The 21,618-nt window shown below is 37.2% G+C and overlaps 1 protein-coding gene across 1 annotated transcript; it reads left to right on the top strand.

Moving 5' to 3' along the window:
• The first annotated feature begins 14,870 nt into the window (after positions 1–14,870).
• Positions 14,871–21,482, top strand: LOC116303133 (intraflagellar transport protein 57 homolog). Its single transcript, XM_031712610.2, has 15 exons — positions 14,871–15,187; positions 15,471–15,579; positions 16,150–16,203; positions 16,364–16,417; positions 16,738–16,802; positions 17,155–17,245; positions 17,707–17,784; positions 18,249–18,368; positions 18,760–18,831; positions 19,079–19,159; positions 19,631–19,681; positions 20,178–20,240; positions 20,536–20,602; positions 20,686–20,762; positions 20,937–21,482. Exons 1-15 carry the CDS (start codon positions 15,027–15,029, stop codon positions 21,039–21,041), a joined length of 1,248 nt encoding a protein of 415 aa, XP_031568470.2. The 5' UTR covers positions 14,871–15,026; the 3' UTR covers positions 21,042–21,482.
• The last annotated feature ends 136 nt before the right edge of the window (positions 21,483–21,618 follow it).

Genomic DNA, 21,618 nt, shown 5'->3' on the forward strand with positions numbered 1-21,618 from the left:
ATATTGCGGTATCTATGGTAACTGTACGAGCGCTCTCTTTTCAGTTTTACCACATGATCTTCATGGTCACAGGTGAGGGATGTTCGAACGTCTTTTTTGATTTCTTGCTTTATAAAAATGAAATAAAATGGCAAAATAAGTGTCATAAATTTACAGATTCTCACTATATTCTCTTAGCCGTTTTCTTTTCATAAAAGCCATGTTTATCAGCAATTTATAAAAATAACAGCGTCAAAGCAATTCTTCAAGTATTGTTCAACTTTCTATATTGTTTTTAAGTTAGATTATTAAAGACCTTTTTTTTATTCGATCCCACATTCCACTTAGAAAGAGTCCGATCCAAAGAGTTAATCCAGATTGGGATTTTCCACAATTTTGGATTTTAGGGTTAAAACTATCAAAATCTAAAAGAGCATGGATACTATACAGAAATACTATAAATAGCATGGATACTATACAGAATATCCATTCCTTTGGAATAAAGACTTTCTTTTTACCATATATTGCGGTATCTATGGTAACTGTACGAGCGCTCTCTTTTCAGTTTTACCACATGATCTTCATGGTCACAGGTGAGGGATGTTCGAACGTCTTTTTTGATTTCTTGCTTTATAAAAATGAAATAAAATGGCAAAATAAGTGTCATAAATTTACAGATTCTCACTATATTCTCTTAGCCGTTTTCTTTTCATAAAAGCCATGTTTATCAGCAATTTATAAAAATAACAGCGTCAAAGCAATTCTTCAAGTATTGTTCAACTTTCTATATTGTTTTTAAGTTAGATTATTAAAGACCTTTTTTTTATTTGATCCCACATTCCACTTAGAAAGAGTCCGATCCAAAGAGTTAATCCAGATTGGGATTTTCCACAATTTTGGATTTTAGGGTTAAAACTATCAAAATCTAAAAGAGCAAGTTGAATACGTAACAATGGTGTCATTTGTTTTGTTTTTGTCGTTAAAAATACTGGTTTTACGAGCATGAAATGTTTCACCCGAAAGACTCTTGTAAGCTATTAATCACACCTCCCCCTCCCTCTCCCCCAAGGAATTTGGTTCTACAATTGGACTTTTGGCGGCGAAATCCTGGGGCTAACTTTGCAGATTGAAAGAGTGTCCTCCCTTCACAAAACCAGACCAAACATGCTAAGTCCAATGCGGTCTGATCTTTGTTAATGCTGTAACATTCATCGCCATAATATCTAAAAATATAATTGTAAGGACTGTCCCCACACGATGTCTTTCAATATGGATAGTAGATCAATTTCGTAACACGCATTTCGAATCTCACAGTTTCTCCTTGAGCATGGTTACTGTCCTTACACTCTTAAGATCACGGCAAGGCACAAATGTACTTAGTGTAGTTTCAAACTTATTTTCTCTCTGCTGAGACAAACTAAGAAGTTGCGGGTATATCGTATCGAAAAGAAAACGACCTTGAGCTTTTCAAAGTTATGCAGAATGTATTCTTTTAATTTTTTCCATTCTAGAAGTGGAAGACATTGAACAATTGGCTTCCAAATGGGTTTCAAAGTGAATGCAAGATACAATACAGGGGAAGACTATATCCCGGGCGGAGAAGGACCCCATAAAATACAATAAATGTATGTAATTTGGGCTGTGAGGGGGCCGTGAGCTGCACTCTACGCCCGAGAAGTAGTCTTTTCCTAAAAACACGCCATTGTAACTTATATTTAAGATCATATGGAAAAATATTTTTTTAAATGTGGTCAAGGATACACATTAAATAAGACCATTTGAAAAAAAGGAAACATTTAAATACTGTAAAGGATACTTTGAAATACGGTGATTCCAAAAGAGCATACTCTTAAATACGGTCAAGGATACCCGTAAATAAGGTCCTTTGAAAAAAGGATACTCTTAAATACGGTGGCATAGAATAGCTTCTTTTCTCTTAGATATGACATCGACAGAAGGCGTCCTTCTGAAGCGTGTGAAGGAGTGCAGAATACCTGGAAGATCACAACACTCAAAAGCACACCAAAGTAAGATTATTTTCTCTTAGATATTACATCGACATAAGGCGTCCTTGTGAAGCGTGTGAATTTCACAACACTCAAAAGGACACAACTGTAAACTTATTTTCTCTTAGATATTACATCGACAGAAGGCGTCCTTCTGAAGCGTGTGAAGGAGTGCGGAATACCCGGAAAATCACAACACTCAAAAGGACACCAAAGTAAAATTATTTTCTCTTAGATATTACGTCGACATAAGGCGTCCTTCTGAAACGTGTGAAGGAGTGCGGAATACCCGGAAGATCACAACACTCAAAAGGACACCACAGTAAAAACTTTTTCTCTTAGACATTACATCGACAGAAGGCGTCCTTCTGAAACGTGTGAATTTCACAACACTCAAAAGGACACAACTGTAAACTTATTTTCTCTTAGATACTACATCGACATAAGGCGTCCTTCTGAAGCGTGTGAAGGGGTGCGGAATACCCGGAAAATCACAACACTCAAAAGGACACCAAAGTAAGACTATTTTCTCTTAGATATTACAACAACAGAAGGCGTCCTTCTGAAGCGTGTGAAGGAGTGCGGAATACACGGAAAATCACAACACTCAAAACGACACCAAAGTAAGATTATTTTCTCTTAGATATTACATCGACCTAAGGCGTCCTTGTGAAGCGTGTGATTTTCACAACACTCAAAAGGACACAACAGTAAACTTATTTTTCTCTTAGATACTACATCGACAGAAGGCGTCCTTCTGAAGCGTGTGAAGGAGTGCGGAATACCCGGAAGATCACAACACTCATAAGGACACCACAGTAAACTTATTTTCTCTTAGATATTACAACCACAGAAGGCGTCCTTCTGAAGCGTGTGAAGGAGTGCGGAATACACGGAAAATCACAACACTCAAAACAACACCAAAGTAAGATTATTTTCTCTTAGATATTACATCGACCTAAGGCGTCCTTGTGAAGCGTGTGATTTTCACAACACTCAAAAGGACACCACAGTAAACTTATTTTTCTCTTAGATACTACATCGACAGAAGGCGTCCTTCTGAAGCGTGTGAAGGAGTGCGGAATACCCGGAAGATCACAACACTCATAAGGACACCAAAGTAAACTTATTTTCTCTTAGATACTACATCGACATAAGGCGTCCTTCTGAAGCGTGTGATAGAGTGCGGAATACCCCGAATATCACAACACTCAAAAGGACACCACAGTAAACTTATTTTCTCTTAGATACTACATCGACAGAAGGCGTCCCATCTGAAGCGTGTGAAGGAGTGCGGAATACCCGGAAGATCACAACACTCATAAGGACACCACAGTAAACTTATTTTCTCTTAGATATTACAACAACAGAAGGCGTCCTTCTGAAGCGTGTGAAGGAGTGCGGAATACACGGAAAATCACAACACTCAAAACAACACCAAAGTAAGATTATTTTCTCTTAGATATTACATCGACCTAAGGCGTCCTTGTGAAGCGTGTGATTTTCACAACACTCAAAAGGACACCACAGTAAACTTATTTTTCTCTTAGATACTACATCGACAGAAGGCGTCCTTCTGAAGCGTGTGAAGGAGTGCGGAATACCCGGAAGATCACAACACTCATAAGGACACCAAAGTAAACTTATTTTCTCTTAGATACTACATCGACATAAGGCGTCCTTCTGAAGCGTGTGATAGAGTGCGGAATACCCCGAATATCACAACACTCAAAAGGACACCACAGTAAACTTATTTTCTCTTAGATACTACATCGACAGAAGGCGTCCCATCTGAAGCGTGTGAAGGAGTGCGGAATACCCGGAAAATCACAACACTCAAAAGCACACCAAAGTAAACTTATTTTCTCTTAGATACTACATCGACATAAGGCGTCCTTCTGAAGCGTGTGAAGGAGTGCAGAATACCCGGAAGAACACAACACTCAAAAGGACACCACATTAAACTTATTTTCTCTTAGATATTACATCGCCAGAAAGCGTCCTTCTGAAGCGTGTGATAGAGTGCGGAATACCCGGAGTTTTACGAAGATCACAACACTCAAAAGGACACCACAGTAAACTTATTTTCTTAAAGATATTACATCGACAGAAGGCGTCCCATCTGAAGCGTGGGAAGGAGTGTGGGATACCCGGAGTTTTACAAAGATCACAACACTCAAAAGTACACCTTATTTGCTAAGCTTATTTTCTCTTAGATATTACATTAACCACATAAAGCTTCCATTTGTGGCGTGTGAAGATGTGCGGGCGGAGTAACGAGTTTTACAAAGATCGCAACATTCAAAAGGATACCAAAGTAAGCTTATTTTAGAAATTACAGTAAAGACTTTTTTGCCTTGTATATTGCACGCGGTATCTGTACGACCCCTCTCTTTCAGTTTTACCACATGGTCTTCATGGTCACAGGTGAGGGATTTTCGAACGTCTTTTTTGATTTCTTGCTTTATAAAAAAGAAAGGAAATGGCAAAATAAGTGGCTTAGAAGGTACAAATTCCAACTGTGTTCCCTTGCCGTTTCCTATTCATAAAATCCATTTTATCTCAAAGCTATTTATCAAGTAATCTTCAACTTTCTACGTTGGTTTTAAAGTGAAATACCAAAGGATTTTTTTTACTCGATCCCACACTCCACCGAGAAAAAGTCCGATCCCAGAAGTAAATCCAGATTGGGATTTTCCACCATTTTGGATTTTAGGGTTAAAACTATCAAATTCTAAAAGAGCAAGTTGAATACGTATCAATGGTGTCATTTATTTTGTTTTGTCGTTAAAAAATACTGGTATTACAAGCGTCAAATGTTACACCCGAAAGCTTCTTGTAAGCCAATACTTACACCTCCCCCTCCCCCAAGGAATGTGTTCCTCAAGGTAATTGAAATTTTGGCGGCAAATCCTGACACTAACTATGCAGATAGAAAAACCAGACAAACATGCTAAAGTCCAATGCCATGTTCGTTTTATCCGATATGTGACATTGATCGGCATGATATCCAATGATATAATTCTTAGAACTGTCCCCACACGATTTCAGCTTGTTTTATTGAATAGAAAAGGAGTTCATGAGTCTGTACCTTGAGTTTTTCAAGGTCATACAGAATTAGGAGTGGTACTTTTAATTGAAAAATTGGCTTCCAAATGGGTTTCAAAGTGACGCATTCAATATAAATGATAAAACTATATCCCGGGCGGAGAGGGACCTAATAAAGTCAGTAGATGTATGTAATTTGTGCTTTAAGGGAGCTTTGAGATGCACTCTACGCCCGGGATGTAGTCTTTTCCTCATAACACTCCATTCAAGCACAAGCTAAGCCTGTCGTTCTTTATCCTTCCATTTGCATGCATCATAAAGCAATCGTACAAGAAACGGGGGCGGATGAAGACAGATTTTAAACTACTACAGTTTTTTGGTGAACAGTAACGCCGTCCGCAGCTGTCCCGTCCGTATAGAGACGGTACTCTTGAACAGAGCGAACCGCTTAGAAGGACAAATCAACAAATTTGGTTGTATTTGTCTAATAACTATTAAATTAAGTTTCATGCAATGGTATCCAAGTTCAAAGGTCTATCTTATTTTATCTTATTTATTTTTTTGTTTTGCGTTGACCGAAACATTTCAAATTTTGATTACTATGAAGAAGGTCCTTTCACTGAATGTGAAATAGTCATAGTCTAAAGAAGTTTACATCCAGTAAAAACAACTTTCAACCTTCTAATCATGAAAAAGATCCTGTCAGTGGATGTGAAATAGTCATGTGGTCTAATGGAGATCACATCCAGTGAAAGGACCCTTTCGATTATGAAAAAGGTCCTTTCACTGGATGTGAAATAGTCATGGTCTAATGGAGATCACATCCAGTGAAAGGACCCTTTCGATTATGAAAAAGGTCCTTTCACTGGATGTGAAATAGTCATGGTCTGATAGAGTTCACATCCAGTGAAAGGACCTCGTAGCTCCTAATCAGCTTTAAACCAGTTTCGTGCATCAAGTTTCTTTTTATCTATTTTATCTTATTTTATTTTATTTTATTTTTGTTTTTGTTTTTTTGTTTTTTGTTTTTGTTGTTGTTGTTGTTTTTTTTTTTGTTTTTTTGTTTTTTGTTTTTTTGTTGTTGTTGTTTTACTTCGAGTAAAACGTAAACTTTTAACCGATTTTGAAAATATCTTTTTAATGAGTCTGAACAAGTAGCTTCCACATCAGGTCCCATGTAGTGCACATCCAGTGAAAGGATCTTTGGTGTTCCTAATAAACTCTTAAACTATATTTGTCTATTTGTGCAAGTTCAACAAAGGGGCACTCGAATCATTATTAATTCACCATCTGCTTTGTAAGCTAAATGAGGACATTTGTGGAAAACGGGTTGGGCTCCCTGTTATATCTGGACCGTAGAGGGTCCATTCGTCAATTCAATAGTCAGCAATAAACATAAACATACAGTCAATTCAAAAAATGTTGTCGTCGACCAACTCAAGCCTACGCGACTGGACCGAAAGGAACTCTGGGTAGCAATCATTGAAGCCGAGTTGACTCCATAACTTTATCTGACTAGTTATGCCTGGTTTACAGCACCAACCTTTGTAGGCGAGCGGGAAGTGTTGAAGGAGACTTTTTTTTTAATGCCTTCATATTTTCGGAATTGTGAACTGAATCATAACTACTTTGTTTTTCTTCCCCTAAACCCGAAGACATGCATTCTATGGATTTTTTCTAGCCGTTATTATCTTATTACTAGCGGGAACAATCAATTCAGAACGAATATTTAACCGCTTCAGTGATTTTTACCCATATTCCTTTCGGTCCAGTCGCGTAGGCTTGAGCCGGTCGACGACAACGTTTTTTGAATTGACCGTATACATATACATTCTTTTAAACACACATAAAAGTCACTACTCGCGTTTTCTCTTTTCACTTGAATAACATTGGTACCATGATACTGTATAGAATATCCATCTCTATGGAATAAAGACTTTCGTTTAACCCTCTATTGCGGTATCTCATGGTAACTGTACGACCCCTCTCAGTTTTACCATATGATCTTGCATGGTCACAGGTGAGGGATGTTCGAACGTCTTTTTTGATTTCTTGCTTTATAAAAGTGAAATGAAATGGCAAAATAAGTCGCATCAATTTACAGATTCGCCCTGTGTTCTCTTACCCGTCTTCGTTTCATAAAAGCCATGTTTATCAGTAATTTCTATAAATAACAGCGTCAAAGCAATTCTTCAAGTATTGGTTAAGTTTCTATATTGTTTTTAAATTAAATTATTAAAGAAATGTTTATACTCGATCCCACACTCCACCTAGAAAAAGTCCGATCCAAAGAGTTAATCCAGATTGGGATTTTCCACAATTTTGGATTTTAGGGTTAAAATTGTCAAATTCTAAAAGAGCAAGTAAAATGCGTATTAATGGCGTCATTTGTTTTATTTTTTGTCGTTAAAAATACTGGTTTTACGAGCATGAAATGTTTCACCCGAAAGACTCTTGTAAGCTATTAATTACACCTCCCCCTCCCCCGAGGAATTTGGTTCTACAATTGGACTTTTGGCGGCAAAATCTTTGCGCTAACTATGCAGATTGAAAGAGTGTCCTCCCTCCACAAAACCAGACCAAACTTGCTAAATGTAATCAGCGAACTTTGTTAATGCTGTAACATTGATCGGCATGGTATCGAAAAATGTAATTCTATAATTACTGTCCACGCACGATTTCTCTCAACGGTATGGATGTTAGACGTATTTTGTATTTCGAATCTCACCTCCTCTCAATATAAACATAGTTACTGTCCATACACTTTTAAGATCACGGCACGGCACAAATATACCCAGTGTAGTTTCAGATCTATATTCCTTCCGCTGAGACAAAATAAGAAGTTATGGGCGAGGAAAATAATTTTTCGGCTTATTGTTGTATCGAAAAGAAAACGACCTTTAGTTTTTAAAAGTCATGCAAAATGTACTCTTTATATATTTTTTCCATTCTAGAATTGGTAGAAAAATTGAAAAATTGGCTTACTAATGGGTGTTAAAGTGAAGGCAAGATACGATGCAGCAGTAGACTATATCCAAGGTAGTCAAAGAACCCATAAAATACAGTAAATGTATGTAATTTGGGCTGTGAAGGGACTTTGAGCTGCACTCTACGCACGGGATGTAGTCTTTTTCTCATGCCATTGTAATAAGAGTACCTTGACCGTATTTAAGAGTATCCCTTTTCCATATGATCGTATTTAAGGGTCTCCTTGACCATATTTAAAAGTATATCGTAGCTTTATTTATGCTATCGTAGAGTACGACTACAAGCCGACTGAATAAAATTCCCGTCACAATTATACTCTCCCTGGTCTCTCTCGATGACCTGGACTGCGAGTATCCCATCTAGCCATTACCCTACGAGATGGCTAAATGGGATACTCGCAGTCCAGGTGATTGAGTTAGTCATATTTAAACACATAAATATTTATCGTAGCTTTATTTATGCTATCGCAGGGTACGAGTACTAAAGGGCTGAATAAAATTCCCCTGAAAATCTTACTATCCCTCGCCTCTCTCGATGACCTGGACTGCGAGTATCCCATCTAGCCATTACTCTACGAGATGGCTAGATACAATACTCGCAGTCCAGGTGATTGAGTTAGTCATATTTAAACACATAAATATTTATTAAAGCTTTATTTGTGCTATCGTAGGGTACGACTACTAGCCGACTAAATAAAATTCCCCTCACGATTATTCTCTCTCTAGTCTTTCTGGATGACCTGCACTGCGAATATCCCATCTAGCCATTACCCAACGAGATGGCTAGATTGGATACTCGCAGTCCAGGTGATTAAGTTAGTCATATTTAAACACAAAAATATTTATCATAGCTTTATTCATGGTATCGTAGGGTACGACTACTAGCCGACTGAATAAAATTCCCCTGATATATTTTATGTCCAGCTTATTTTCAGTTTTGCTGCTAACAAAGTAAGCTATTCTCTGTAGTTATCTTTCATTTTTCAAGTAAAACCAAGTAAATGTCGACTATAAGAGAACTCTGACTATTCCTGTGGGGTGGCTGTTGGTGGGTCGTGTACACGTTACCCAAATTCTGTGCGGGAGAGTAGTAAGGTCGAAATTCGTTCTCGCCCGAGTCCTGCGCAGGTAGTAACCTTGAGATAACATGGCAGAACATTAGAGTTGTTTGTTAAAATATGGCGACTGTAGTTTCCTCCCTTGTCAGAATATATATACATAAGATCGACATCAGATACCATAGGGAAATTATATAGGAAAACAAAGGCGCGCGCGAAAAAAATGTTCTTGTGCATTTTTCGTTGATTTTATTTTAATCTTTCGCATTACGGAGGACATTATCTTGATCTCAAATTTAAAAAATAATTAATTCTTTAATTTTTTCGATTATATTTTCACCATTCACTTTAATCTAAATTGGGCTCCCTGCGTTGCGACATTTCATGATTGTTTAGCATGTTTGCATCAATTGTTTACTTCAAGAAACGATCCATAATTTATAAAACCGAATAAAGATAAGCTTAATCACATTTTTGAAAGAAATTTTTATAGCGAAACTATGAATATTTTCTGAGTGGGAGAAAGTAGAGTAAACTGACGAGTTTGAAAATGGGCACTCTTATCTGAAGGTGTGGATGGGGTTATAGTTAACTGACATTTTTCCTAAAAGTTTGTCAATAACAGTTAATAACTGATATTTTGTTATTTTTGTTAATATTATGGCTAGCGCTTGTAAAATTATTAACAGTTAACTTATAATTTACTTAAAAATTACTAAATTAAACTGACTCGGGTATCCCCATTCACACGGCCCCTCTTATCTGACCCACGGGGAACGGCCAATACTACGTAGCTATGTATATGTAAGCGACTAAAGATTTGAAGCTATAATAAAAAATGTATAAAAAAAGAAAAATCTTTTTTGCATAACGTGGGATTCGAACCCACCAAAAGAACTCAAAAAATCGATTCTACTTTGCGATACCCCCGAGACATCCGCAGAGCTGAGGCGGCGTATGGACTTCGGACCTGACGGCGATTAAATCCTTCTGCCCTTGGGTGTACGAATTACGCAAGAAAATGTTCTAGCCGAAGCATCAGGGGAGAGACCAACCGGCCCCCAGACCATATCGGCTAATCCCTTGCATCTCTGCCACGCACGAAATCGGTTGAAAATTTAATGTCAAAAAGTCTAGTCTATCTGGTGCATTGTTTGCACGGCTATTGTTATGCTGATTACGTATATAGAGCTGTGGCCCAGTGGGAAAAACTCGCGCATCGAAGATACTGAGTCAAGCCCGTCTAAGGAGGGTTAGTATTTGGATGGGTGGCCCAAACATTATACCTACTCAAAAAGCTTTTCAGTCTGAATTTTCTTAATCTATCAATTGGAATTCGCTCGTATTCTGTGCCCGGCGAAGAAAGACAGACACTATCAATTTGAACTCAGCCTTTTTAAAGTGCCTATCAAGCCTACAGCATCTTTTCCATATTTCATAATCTTAAAAAAATTATGTCCTTTTCTTTCTTTTTGAAAGGCTTCCAAATTAGTTTCAAAGTGAAGGAAACACAATACATGAAGACTTCATCCCAGGCGGAGAAGGAGCCCATGAAATACAGTAAATGTATGTAGTTTGGGATTTGATGGGGTTCGAGATGTACTCTACGCCCGAGATGTAGACCGCTTTCTCTCAAAACACACCATTCAATAACAGGGTAAGCCTGTTATTTTTTTCCTTTCAGTTGGATGAATCAAAAAGCAATAGCACACGAAACTGAGGCTGATGAGGAGGGATTGCTAACCGCTACTAACAAGTTTGAGAAAACGTTTGAGGACAATTTTTCTCGATAATATATTATTCTGAACAGAGTCAGAGTCATTTTTGTCTTGGTAATATAATATTCTGAACAGAGTCAGGATGAACGCTACATACTCAAACACCCCGTTAATAATAAAATAAGATGGGGATGACGATCTCGAGCGCCAGTTATACGACTAGCAATAAAAAACAAGAGCACCCATCGGAGCCTTTCTGCAAAATATCCGCTCCACATGCAATTGTTTACTAGCTGGTAAAATTTGAATAATTTTAAGCATTTGCTGACAAATTTTATATTGACTAGATTAGTGTCTGCCTAAATGAGTCTTACTTTTATTTGCTTGCTCGGAAGCTCATGCCTTGTTTATTTTCACTGGAACAATGCTCGAAATGATAGCCTGTGTACAGCCGCTTCCCCCTTCCTCGCCGAGGGGTGGGAAGCGGCTGACACGGGTAAATTTACCTCCGGAGCTCCTCCTTGTTTACACTAATAGCACGTTGATATACGAAGCGTAACGAGGCCCGGGTCAATCACGACTTTCCGGTTGTTTAAAGAAAACATTATCAAGTATTAAAGAGTATGTATCTATTTGCTAGGCTTTCTTTTTAATTAATTTGATTGTGGGGGAAAAAATCAGCCAAGAGGTCAGTATTAACTGAAACGTATTTTCAATCTCTCCCTTTCTAGTGCTATGTTTTTTGAATAACAAAGAAGAAGCAGTTTTTCCTCTCGCCTAATCATTTGCAATACAACAGGGTACGTTTTACTAATGCAATCATGATAATTTTTAACATTGTCTATTATACATTATTTTTGATTGTGACCTTAAATAAGCGTTACGCCCACTAGTCCAGACAAAAAAGCAATGTTGTGCTGTGTAATTCTTGATATCGCGATTTATTCGGTGATGCAGCAAAAAGTAATAAGAATTGTCATCCTATAGCGGGAGGGGAAAAACTATTTATATATATATTACTAGAATTCCATACAGGAAATCTTTGCTATAAAAATCTCTATGGTTTATATTTCACATGTGAAAAAAAAAAAAGTAAAAAGACCAATCTGCGTCGCGTACAATATTTTTTCACATGTGAAAAATATAACCAAAATTGAGAATTGACGAAACCAACCAATCAGAAAACGAGAAATTGTGACATTTGGATGGTTTCCCGCCAAAAGCAAATTTGCGTATATTTTTGCAGCTTTGTAGTCAACAAAATGGCGAGTTGTTTTTTTTTTTATAAAAATATATTTTTTATATACATTATATAAGACTAAAAGACACCTGGCTTTGTTGACTGAATACCTGAAGACCAAAGTGTGGATCAAAACATTGAGGAAATGGAGTCAAGAGAGTTGAACGAGCTGCTTTCTGCCTTCCTCGTTGAAGTCAGGAAGAAAGACAGAGATGAATACGAACCGCCATCAAGCTTTGCCCGATACTTGAGAAAGAAGGATAACCCTACAACAGTAATGAAAGGCCAAGTATGTAAAGTAAAAGTTTTGACAAATTGTTTCAAGCATTTATATGTGAATTCTAGTAATACTATAAGCTTATAAGCTTAGATAACTAAAGAGAAAACATCATAGAAAGTGTCTTTATTTCATTAAGAAAACACTAGAAGAAAACAAGCTTTTATATGTGAATTCTAGTAATACATATAATAATGAGAAACCATCATACAAAGTGCTTTCTACGAGATGATACTATTCACGAGCTCGTTGTATGTGTAAAAGCACTCACTCGCTCGTACCACTCCGTACGTCTTTCTATGAAGTAATCTATATTCTTTACAGAAAAAATAATAAGTGGGGGCGAAAGAAACGGGAAAACTGTAATGCAATTGATACTTCAGTCAGGCAAGTTAATTAAGTGTACACTTTTTTCATGCCGAGAAAAAATCCTCGACAAAATTTAAAGCAAACTAAACACGTGCAAGATGAAAACCACGAAGCATATTTATATGTTTTTAAACCAATTAATTAAAACAATTAAACCATTAACGACGTTTAGCTATACATAGCAATCAAAAATTCAAAGGCAACACAAACCTTACCCATTCGCCGATACTTCTTACGGGATGTAAAAAGTTCTCCGAATTCAAACTTGTCGTTCAGCAGCAGAAGCGGGAAGAAACGTTCCCTATAGACGCAGTAGGCTTTACTGATATGCTAATCAGTTCGAATTCTCATACATTTATACCAGTGAGACCGATGAGAATATTGGGATAGTTTGGTTAATGTTAATGCATGGATTGGTCTGTATTTAAACTTAATTAAGATTTCATGAATTGAACTGGATTGAAAAATTAACAGCTGCCGGACATATATGTTTTAGACACTTTCGTTTTTATAGACACTTTCGTTTTAGAGACACTTATTATATGTCTTGTTTGGGTTACCTGTTGTGACTACTCCAGAGTAAGGGCAAACACCTTCGAGAAAACATACGCTGGTCATAAACTAATAGAGTAAGGGATTTAATTTTTGAACGCTTTTTAGATTTTCTTGTTCGATAAAGATGAAAAGAAATGAGAAAATAAGTGCAATAAATGAACAGATTCTCACCGATGTACCCTTAACCGTTTACTCCTTATAAAAGCCATATTTTCCATTGATTTTTAAAAATAACTACGCCAAAGCAATTCTTCAGGTAATGTTAGATTTCTTAAAATTAATTTTAACTTAAAATACTAAAGTAACTTTTTTATCGATCCGACAATCCACCTAAGAAAAGTCCAGTCCATGGAGTAAATCCAGATCCTGATTTTCCAAAAATTTGGATTTTAAGGCTTAAAATGCCAATTTCGAAAAGACCAAGTAAAATAGGTATCAAAGGTGTGATCTTTTTTGTTTTTGTCGTAAACTGGTTATGGTTTTACGAGCATCAAAAGTATCAACCCGCAATCCCTTTGTACGCCATGCTAACACCCGCCTTCCCTCCCCCAAGGAAATGGGAACAAAAATTAGTGCGAGTCAATGAATATTGTGAAAATCAACACAATAACTCGCAAATAGTAAGAAATAGCGCATTCATCTATACAGAATCCTCGCGAAGTTTGGTGTTAATCAGATCAATACTGTTCAAGATACAGTCATTCAACTGACTCCAAAATTTACCAAGAAATGTATGATCGTGCCAACAAAGAGCCCGCCTATCCATACTTTTCTTAGTAAATTTATGGTAAATTTTGGAGTTTTTCGATGGCTGTATCTTATGAAAGTATTGACCTGACTAATACCAAACTTCGGGATTTATACTAGGTGAATGTGCTATTCAGTTATCATCCGAATACGAATACTCTGACACGGCACCCTCACAGTCAAGGCACGTCTTTTCGTACTGCTTTACGAAATTTGCGCTAGAAAGTAAGCCCGGGACTTGAATCGTATGCATCTTAATTTTTTTAAAGGCATATATGATCTACCCTTTCTCATTTTTTCATACTGGAAATGATAGGAATTGAAAAAAAGGCTTCTGAATGGTTTTCAAAGTGAATCATTCAAGATACAGGGGAAAAAATATACAACGGGCGGAGAAGGACCCCATAAAATACAGTAAATGTATGTAATTTGGGCTGTGAGGGGGCCGTGAGCCGCACTCTACGCCCGGGATATAATCTTTTCCCTTAAACACACCGTTCATTCATAAGCCAAGCCTTATTCTTTATCCTTCCAGTGCTGGTTGTATCATGAAGCAGTCGTTGCATGCATTGGGCTGGATTTTGTAAAATAATTACAACTGCCAGTCATTGAATGTTTTGACATTAGTGTCTAACCGGCATCGGGTCAATGACGATTTGACTGGCAGTTTCATTTCTTTTAAAAAAAAGTCCAGCCCAACCCGTGCAATAAATTCCTAATAATGATAGGATAGTTTGATTTTTGTTAATGCATGGATTGGGTTGTTTTTAAAATAAATATAACGGCTGTCGGTCCGTATACATCTAAGTTAACTCAGGTTACTGTTGGTTACCTCAAAACGTTTGTTTGGGTTACCTGTGTTGAAGACTCCAGAGCGAGGCAAACACCTTCGAGACGAGACAAACATGGCAACTAGACTGCTGGTCATAAACTAAGTATTTACAAATTTTACTTGCATTTGAGGCCTAAAATCTACGCTTAAATATAGCCTAAACGCATAAAAAAGGACTTTAGACAAGAAAGATTCTCAATCAATCGAAATATGGACGGAGAAGGTCGTCGTGGTGGCGATACGTCGGCCGAAGGCGCTGCTTTGGGGTTCATGATGACGGTCGGTGTGATGGAAGACTTGCTTGAAAAACTCAAACTTCTTGACTATGAAACAGAGTTTTGTAAAGCTCTTGGCTTTCGACCACTTACCAGGTAAGGTCTGGTGCTTTCTTAATTGTCAGGGTTGTTATCTGGAGCACTGGTTTGGAAAAGAGCAAAGAATTTTGTTGGAAAAATTGAAAGTTCAATGTTTAAAAAATAAGCAAGTGTCTAACTGACTTGTGAACATTTTGTTTTTGATGAAAATTAACTGAAAGTTGTACTAAGAGAGAATGAAATGAAATAAAAGAAAGTATTTTTTAATCCTTTAATGGGTATTTATAATATTTTTGTAAATGTACCAATGTATAATTATTTTATCTTTGTGTACATTCAGACACTATTTTGCACTGCCAACCAATCCAGGAGAACAGTTCTTTACATTTACATCACTGGCTGCATGGCTTCTGAACCAGTGTGGTAGACACTTTGAACAGCCACAAGAGGTGAATATTATGAATGATACAAAAGACTGTGATAGTTGTGGCAGTGATGATGATGGTGGCGATGATGTAGTGGCTGGTGATGAATGATGATGATGATGGTGGTGACAGTGATGATAATGATGATGAAGATGATGATAAGGGTGATGGTAATAGTGGCTGATGATGATGATATTGATGATAGGAATGATTGTAGGAGTTTGATGACATTGATGATGGTGGTGATGATGATGATAAAAATCATGAGGATGACGATGATGATGATCGTAGTGGTATTGAAAATTACAACATTTAACACCTGCAAAATCTCCCAAAAATACATACAGTAGTACCTGTAGGCAAGAGGTGGCATTAATGGTGATGATGATAATGGTGATGATGATAATGGTGATCATGATCATGACTACAATGTTAAATCAGTATCATGCTAATAAAGAATATTGAAGCACTTTCATTTTTAGATGTGCATATAAACTTTTATCTCTATTCAGTATCATACTTATAAACTTTGGAAAGATTCTAATTACTATTACATGTATTTTTATTGAATCCTTGCTTTTTTGTGCCCTATAGTATGATGATCCTAATGCTACAGTTTCAAACATCTTGGATGAAATGAAGAAACTCGTAAGTTTAAAATTACATAATATAAATCAACCATATATAAAACACTTTCACATTAGAGAATATGCTATCTGGGCCATTCCTGATTCACTTAGAAATGATTTTCACCCATTTCAGACCATGTGAATTTCTTGAAAATTTCTCACAATGTCTTTTGTTTTAGGGAATAGTGACCGATTTTCCTCCCTCTAAACTCAAGACTGGCTCTGGAGAACAAGTAAGTTCCAGGAACTATCTTTTACAGCTGTCTTAAATCTCCAATGTTTTTTGAGCTATAACATCTGGGCTAATCAAAGTCAGGATACAGAATACATAGATTGAAATGGTATTTAGTGTGTGGGTTGTGGAGGAATGACAACTCAGAGAAAACCTCTGAATCAAGGTATAGACTCAATAAACTCTATTCAGATATGATGCTTTGTTCAGAAATCAAACCCATTTTTAGAGCCCAATGATGAGAGATGAGTGTCTTGACACTATAACAACCTTGATTTCTCAAATTTTAAAATCAAACCTTTTGTTATTGCTTTTTTTCAGATCTGTTATTGTATAGACAAACTGTCTGATGAAGCACTGAAATTGAAAAAATTTAGTTGGAAAAGGTTTGGTACAAGTTAATCATTTTATGTGTCTTTTAATTAAAAAAAAGAAAAATAAACCATTTCAAGCAAAACTTTGTTATCAAGAATACTGAAGCCAGTTGTACAAAGTCCAAACGAGTTATCCACTGGGTAATCAGTTTTACAGTGGATAAGAGTACTATCCAGCAAAAAGGTTCCAGCAAAAAAGTTAACTACAGTATAGGAAAAAATCCAGGGGATAACTACTATTTGAGCTTCATACATTGAACCACATAAAGTTTATCCACTGGATAAGGATTTATCTGGTGGGTGGTGCTTATTCAGGTTTCATTCAACTGGCTCCTGATGTGTGTTTTCATTGTCTCTGGTTCAGGCCATTGCATCCTGAAGAAGACTTTGAAGAAGAAACAATGGAGGAAGATGAATCAGAGTTGACGATGAACAAAGTTGAAGGAGAATTCATTGTAAGAATAAGGAAGTGCTTGTCAGGGGCAAATGGGGTGCTATGACCTTTCAACTGGAATCTCCAACATGTAGCAGTTTAGTATCAACATGTTTGAAAAAAACTTAGAATGTTTTTCAACCCTAAAAACAACCTCCAGGTTAATAAAAATTCAGGGCGCAGCTACCTCACAGATTGGACCCTGAAATAATTTATGGGCTGATCTAAGTAAGCACACAGATAACTCACACATCGAACCCTGAAACAACCTCTGGGATGATCAAAGTCGGGGTACAACTAACTCACAGACTGAACAGTGAAACAGCTAGTTCTGGCCTGACCAAAGTCAGGGCACAGCTAAGTTACAGATTATACCCTGAAGCAACCTCTGGGTTGATCTAAGTCAGGGCTTGGCTAAACAACCTAACAAACTCGCATATGATACAGAGGTTTCCTAACATGTGTGACACTGTGTTTGGTTAGGATGACCATGATGCTGATATTGAAGAAGATGATAGTTACTTGGATCTGACAAGATTAAAAGAACAAAGCTCTCTAATGGTAAGCAGAACATTTATCTGTACTCCTATGACAAGATATTTCACAATTGCTGCATCTTATCAACCACTTGCCGGCCACTTATCGACCACTTACCATACTGTTGCTGATTGTACACTATTACTGGTGTTTAATTCCATTTGGTTAGGTATGAATGTGCTGATGTTATTTGATGGGGAGACGTTGGATCTTAGTATTTGCAGATTAGGATTATTTTACAGGCAGCTTTTCCAAATTCTTTTTTGTGGTTTCAATTTCTTTTCTTCAATTTCTTTTGTGGATTCTAGGTTTTTGGCCATGTTTTCCTGGGATTTGTAGTCTTTAGCACCCCCACCCCCCCCCCCCCCCCCCCCATTTCCCCCTCCCTGTTTAGATATTGAAATTTTACTTTAACTCTGCATCACAAATCTAAATCCACCCAAGTACACTTCAAAATAATAATAAAAATATACTTTATGTACCTGCAGAATAGTGAAATATCAAAGCCAGAATCTGTGATGGAATCTAATGTGGATGCTGCTGAATGGAAGCTTGAAGTAGAACGAGTACTACCTATGCTGAAAGTCCACATCAGAACTGATAACAAGGTATCAAGGATTTCATTCATTGTATTATAAAAAAAATGTTATGAATAAATCTCGCATTTCGATCAGTTGGGAGCATGTGCATTATGAGAACACACAGCACATGTGCACACTTTTAGTTTCATCATCTACTGTATATCCAAAATAACAGTTAATGATTGTAATTTGTATTTCATAAAAAAAAGTTAAAAACTTGCTTGCTGTGCTTTCTGGAGTTATAAAGCCCTTGGGGATTAGCAGTAGAACACTTTCAAGAGAAGTGTCGAAAAGCACTCCGCTATAATGCGTCAAATGCTTCTCCTTACACTTCTCTCATCTTCTGCCAACCCCAATGTGCTTTATAACTGTACATAGCACTATTTCTTCATAAAAAACTTAATTTAAATCTTTCCAGGATTGGAGAACACATTATGAACAGATGCAACAGCACAGTGATGGAATCAAGTCATCTCTATCAGAGACAAGGGTATGGCTCACTTAATATTTTATCACCTGACTATGGTTTAATAATATTATAAATCAGATTTGTTAACTTTAAAACTGGAGTATTCGGAATCTTTCTTTGTGTAATTATGTAAATTTGTATAATTCCTTAGCTATCCTCTTCACAACACAGTAATGCATATGGTATCAGTAAAGCAGCAACCCATGATCCAACAAAGTTCTTTCCATTAGTGAAGATAACAAAGTTAATTCATTTGTTGTTGTTTTAGGGACATCTTGATAAGCTGCACCATGAGATCAGCAGAACCCTGGAGAAGATTTCTAGCCGAGAAAAATATGTTAACAACCAGGTAAAATACTTGTTATGCTACTGTTACTGATATACCCACACACATATTGGGATTCTACTGCTTAAGTAGACTTGCCCCAAGTCAACCTCTCTTGTCCCTCGAGGAGTTTTTTATTCAAGCGAAGCAGGAACTTAGGGAGTGTACTGTACAAGTAGAGCTTATTTTTCTTCCCTTCTTTCGTACCTATGCAAGAGCTTGACTTCTCAAACTACAGTAATCTTGTGATAGTATGATATTGATTTATATAGAAGTAGGTCAAGTTTTGCTTCAATTTTGCGTTGAAAACTATTAACAACAATTTAAAGTATTTTTCTTTACTGATAAGCTTAATATGCTACTTTGATATTATTCATTACATATTATTTGAATCCATGAAACAAAATCTAATATTTAAACAAAATGTCTGCTAATATCACTTAACCATGGGTTAAATACCATCACTCTTATCTTGTAATATTTCTTTGTCATTAGTTGGAACATCTTCTGCATGAGTTCAGAGGTCTACAGGACACCCTTGCAGAGGTGTGTGAACTTGGATTTAGGTTTTAGTTATTCAATCATTTTTGATGTGCATCCATTTCTTTGAGAAAAAAAGGGGAAAAGGCCTGGCTGCCATGTTTATTGAGGTTCCTGAAGGAGGGAGGGATGCCAATCCCATTTTTTACCCTTTCTTTACCCATTTTTTACCCATTTTTTTACAAACCTCAGCATCCAATTCCTCAACTTCTTTCTTTAAAAACCTTTTCCCATTTCCAATTTGTTTTGATTTTTTCTATTCCCAGTGACCTGAGTCCCATTTTTTTCCAGGGCAAATGAGGCAAATCTGAGTTCCCATTTTGAGGGGGGAGTGGCAGGGGCAGGGGGAGGGGAGGGAGAGGTGGGAAGTAACAGAAGACGGATAAAAAGTTGCTGTAGAAAGACTAGCAACGAAAGAACAGAATACCACATCTTTTACCTTATTTGAGCAAAGCACCTATGATGTCACATAACATAATCTTAACAATGTCTAATGTTTCAGACTAAAGAAAGATACAAACAAGGCAGTGGTGGAGTCACAGAGCTTACAAAGAAATTAGCACAGGCGAGTATTTGCTATGTATTACATATTAGAGTTATGTGGTATGTGTTTTTCTCAATCCCCTTTGGTTAAAGGAACAGAATAACAATCTTGTCAGTAATTTTAAAAAAAAAAGATGTTAGTGCTAACCTCACTCAGTGTTGGGAGGGGGAAGGGGGGTGGGAGGGGAAAGTCTCCTCACTCTGAGCTTCCTCTCATCCCCCATAGGGTCTGCCCTCATCTGCCTATTTGTTCACCCCCCCTCCCCCTCCTCCTGCTTACAAATATTATAGCATAATGCTTTTTTAAACATTTACAGATAACAGAAGAACTAGAGACAGTTAAGGCACAGATGGACGAACGAGGAACAAACATGACCGATGCAGGTATAGGCGGACATCATTATTATCCTTACGTCACCATAGCAACAAAAGATTCCTAACTCGTTGCTCAAACTTGATCTTTCTAGGTCCGTTAGTGCGAATCAAGCAGTCGTTAACGAGACTGAGACAGGAAGTACAACAGATGGAAGTGCGCATAGGTGTGGTAAGTACTCTTTAAGAAAGAAAATTTGTTTCTTAGACTTGACTTTTGAGAGAGAGATATTTGAGAACGAAGTCTAGGATATCACTTCCAGAGTTGTTGGGATCGCCACTCCTCCCCTCTAAATCGGGTCCCATAAGATGACACTATACTAAGTTTTTTTTCTTGTTTTTTAAGGTGGAACATTCTTTGCTGAGTTCAAAGCTTCGGGATCGGAGCGCCTTGAGAGAAGATATGCAAGCACCGCTTAGTGATCACAACCTTGCTTTCAAAGCATACTGACATCGCACACACTCAACGTGCATGCACGTAAACCCTTTTATTGTACATATATTTGTAAAAGTACCGACCTCGTCCGCATTCATTCACCTCTATCCTAATGGACCCTTAACATGAAAATACAGATGAAAGCCGCAAATTCCATCGAGAAAAAGTGTGATTTCTTTTGCATTTTCATGTTAGCCTTGCATCCATGATACTTTGAGAAGTGTCCATTCATTCAGTTGCGGGAAAATTTTGGGAAAGCGCGCGAACAAATTTGGTATTCCTTCCTCCTGCTGCGCGACTATAAGCACACGCCCTAGATCAATGTTTCAACACTGATATTAGTTATACATTAGCGATTTTAAAATAGAGGGATAGGATGCGCTATCATGATAATCATTCCTCTTAATCTCGTGTACATAAAGTCTCCATTACACTGATTAAAACCATTTGGATCAACTTCGTAAAAATCTCTAATATCCGAATCAGTAGTTATCGATTGCCGACTAAATACGCCAAAGAAGGGCCGAAGCGAGTATAGTTGACAAACGAAAGGTAGCGCAGGCTTGAGTTCGGAACGATCTCGAAAAACTAT

Source organism: Actinia tenebrosa, unplaced genomic scaffold, assembly GCF_029948245.1.
Source record: "Actinia tenebrosa isolate PJP-AT-01 unplaced genomic scaffold, QUT_ActTen_1.0 PGA_scaffold0__85_contigs__length_37466705, whole genome shotgun sequence".
NCBI lineage: Eukaryota > Metazoa > Cnidaria > Anthozoa > Actiniaria > Actiniidae > Actinia > Actinia tenebrosa.

Coding starts and splice junctions, on each gene's coding strand:
- LOC116303133 (XM_031712610.2), top strand. CDS start 15,027: ATGGACGGAGAAGGTCGTCGTGGTGGCGATACGTCGGCCGAAGGCGCT. Junction 19,160..19,630: donor AAAAATATGTTAACAACCAG/GTAAAATACTTG, acceptor CTTTGTCATTAG/TTGGAACATCTTCTGCATGA. Junction 20,763..20,936: donor TGGAAGTGCGCATAGGTGTG/GTAAGTACTCTT, acceptor TTGTTTTTTAAG/GTGGAACATTCTTTGCTGAG.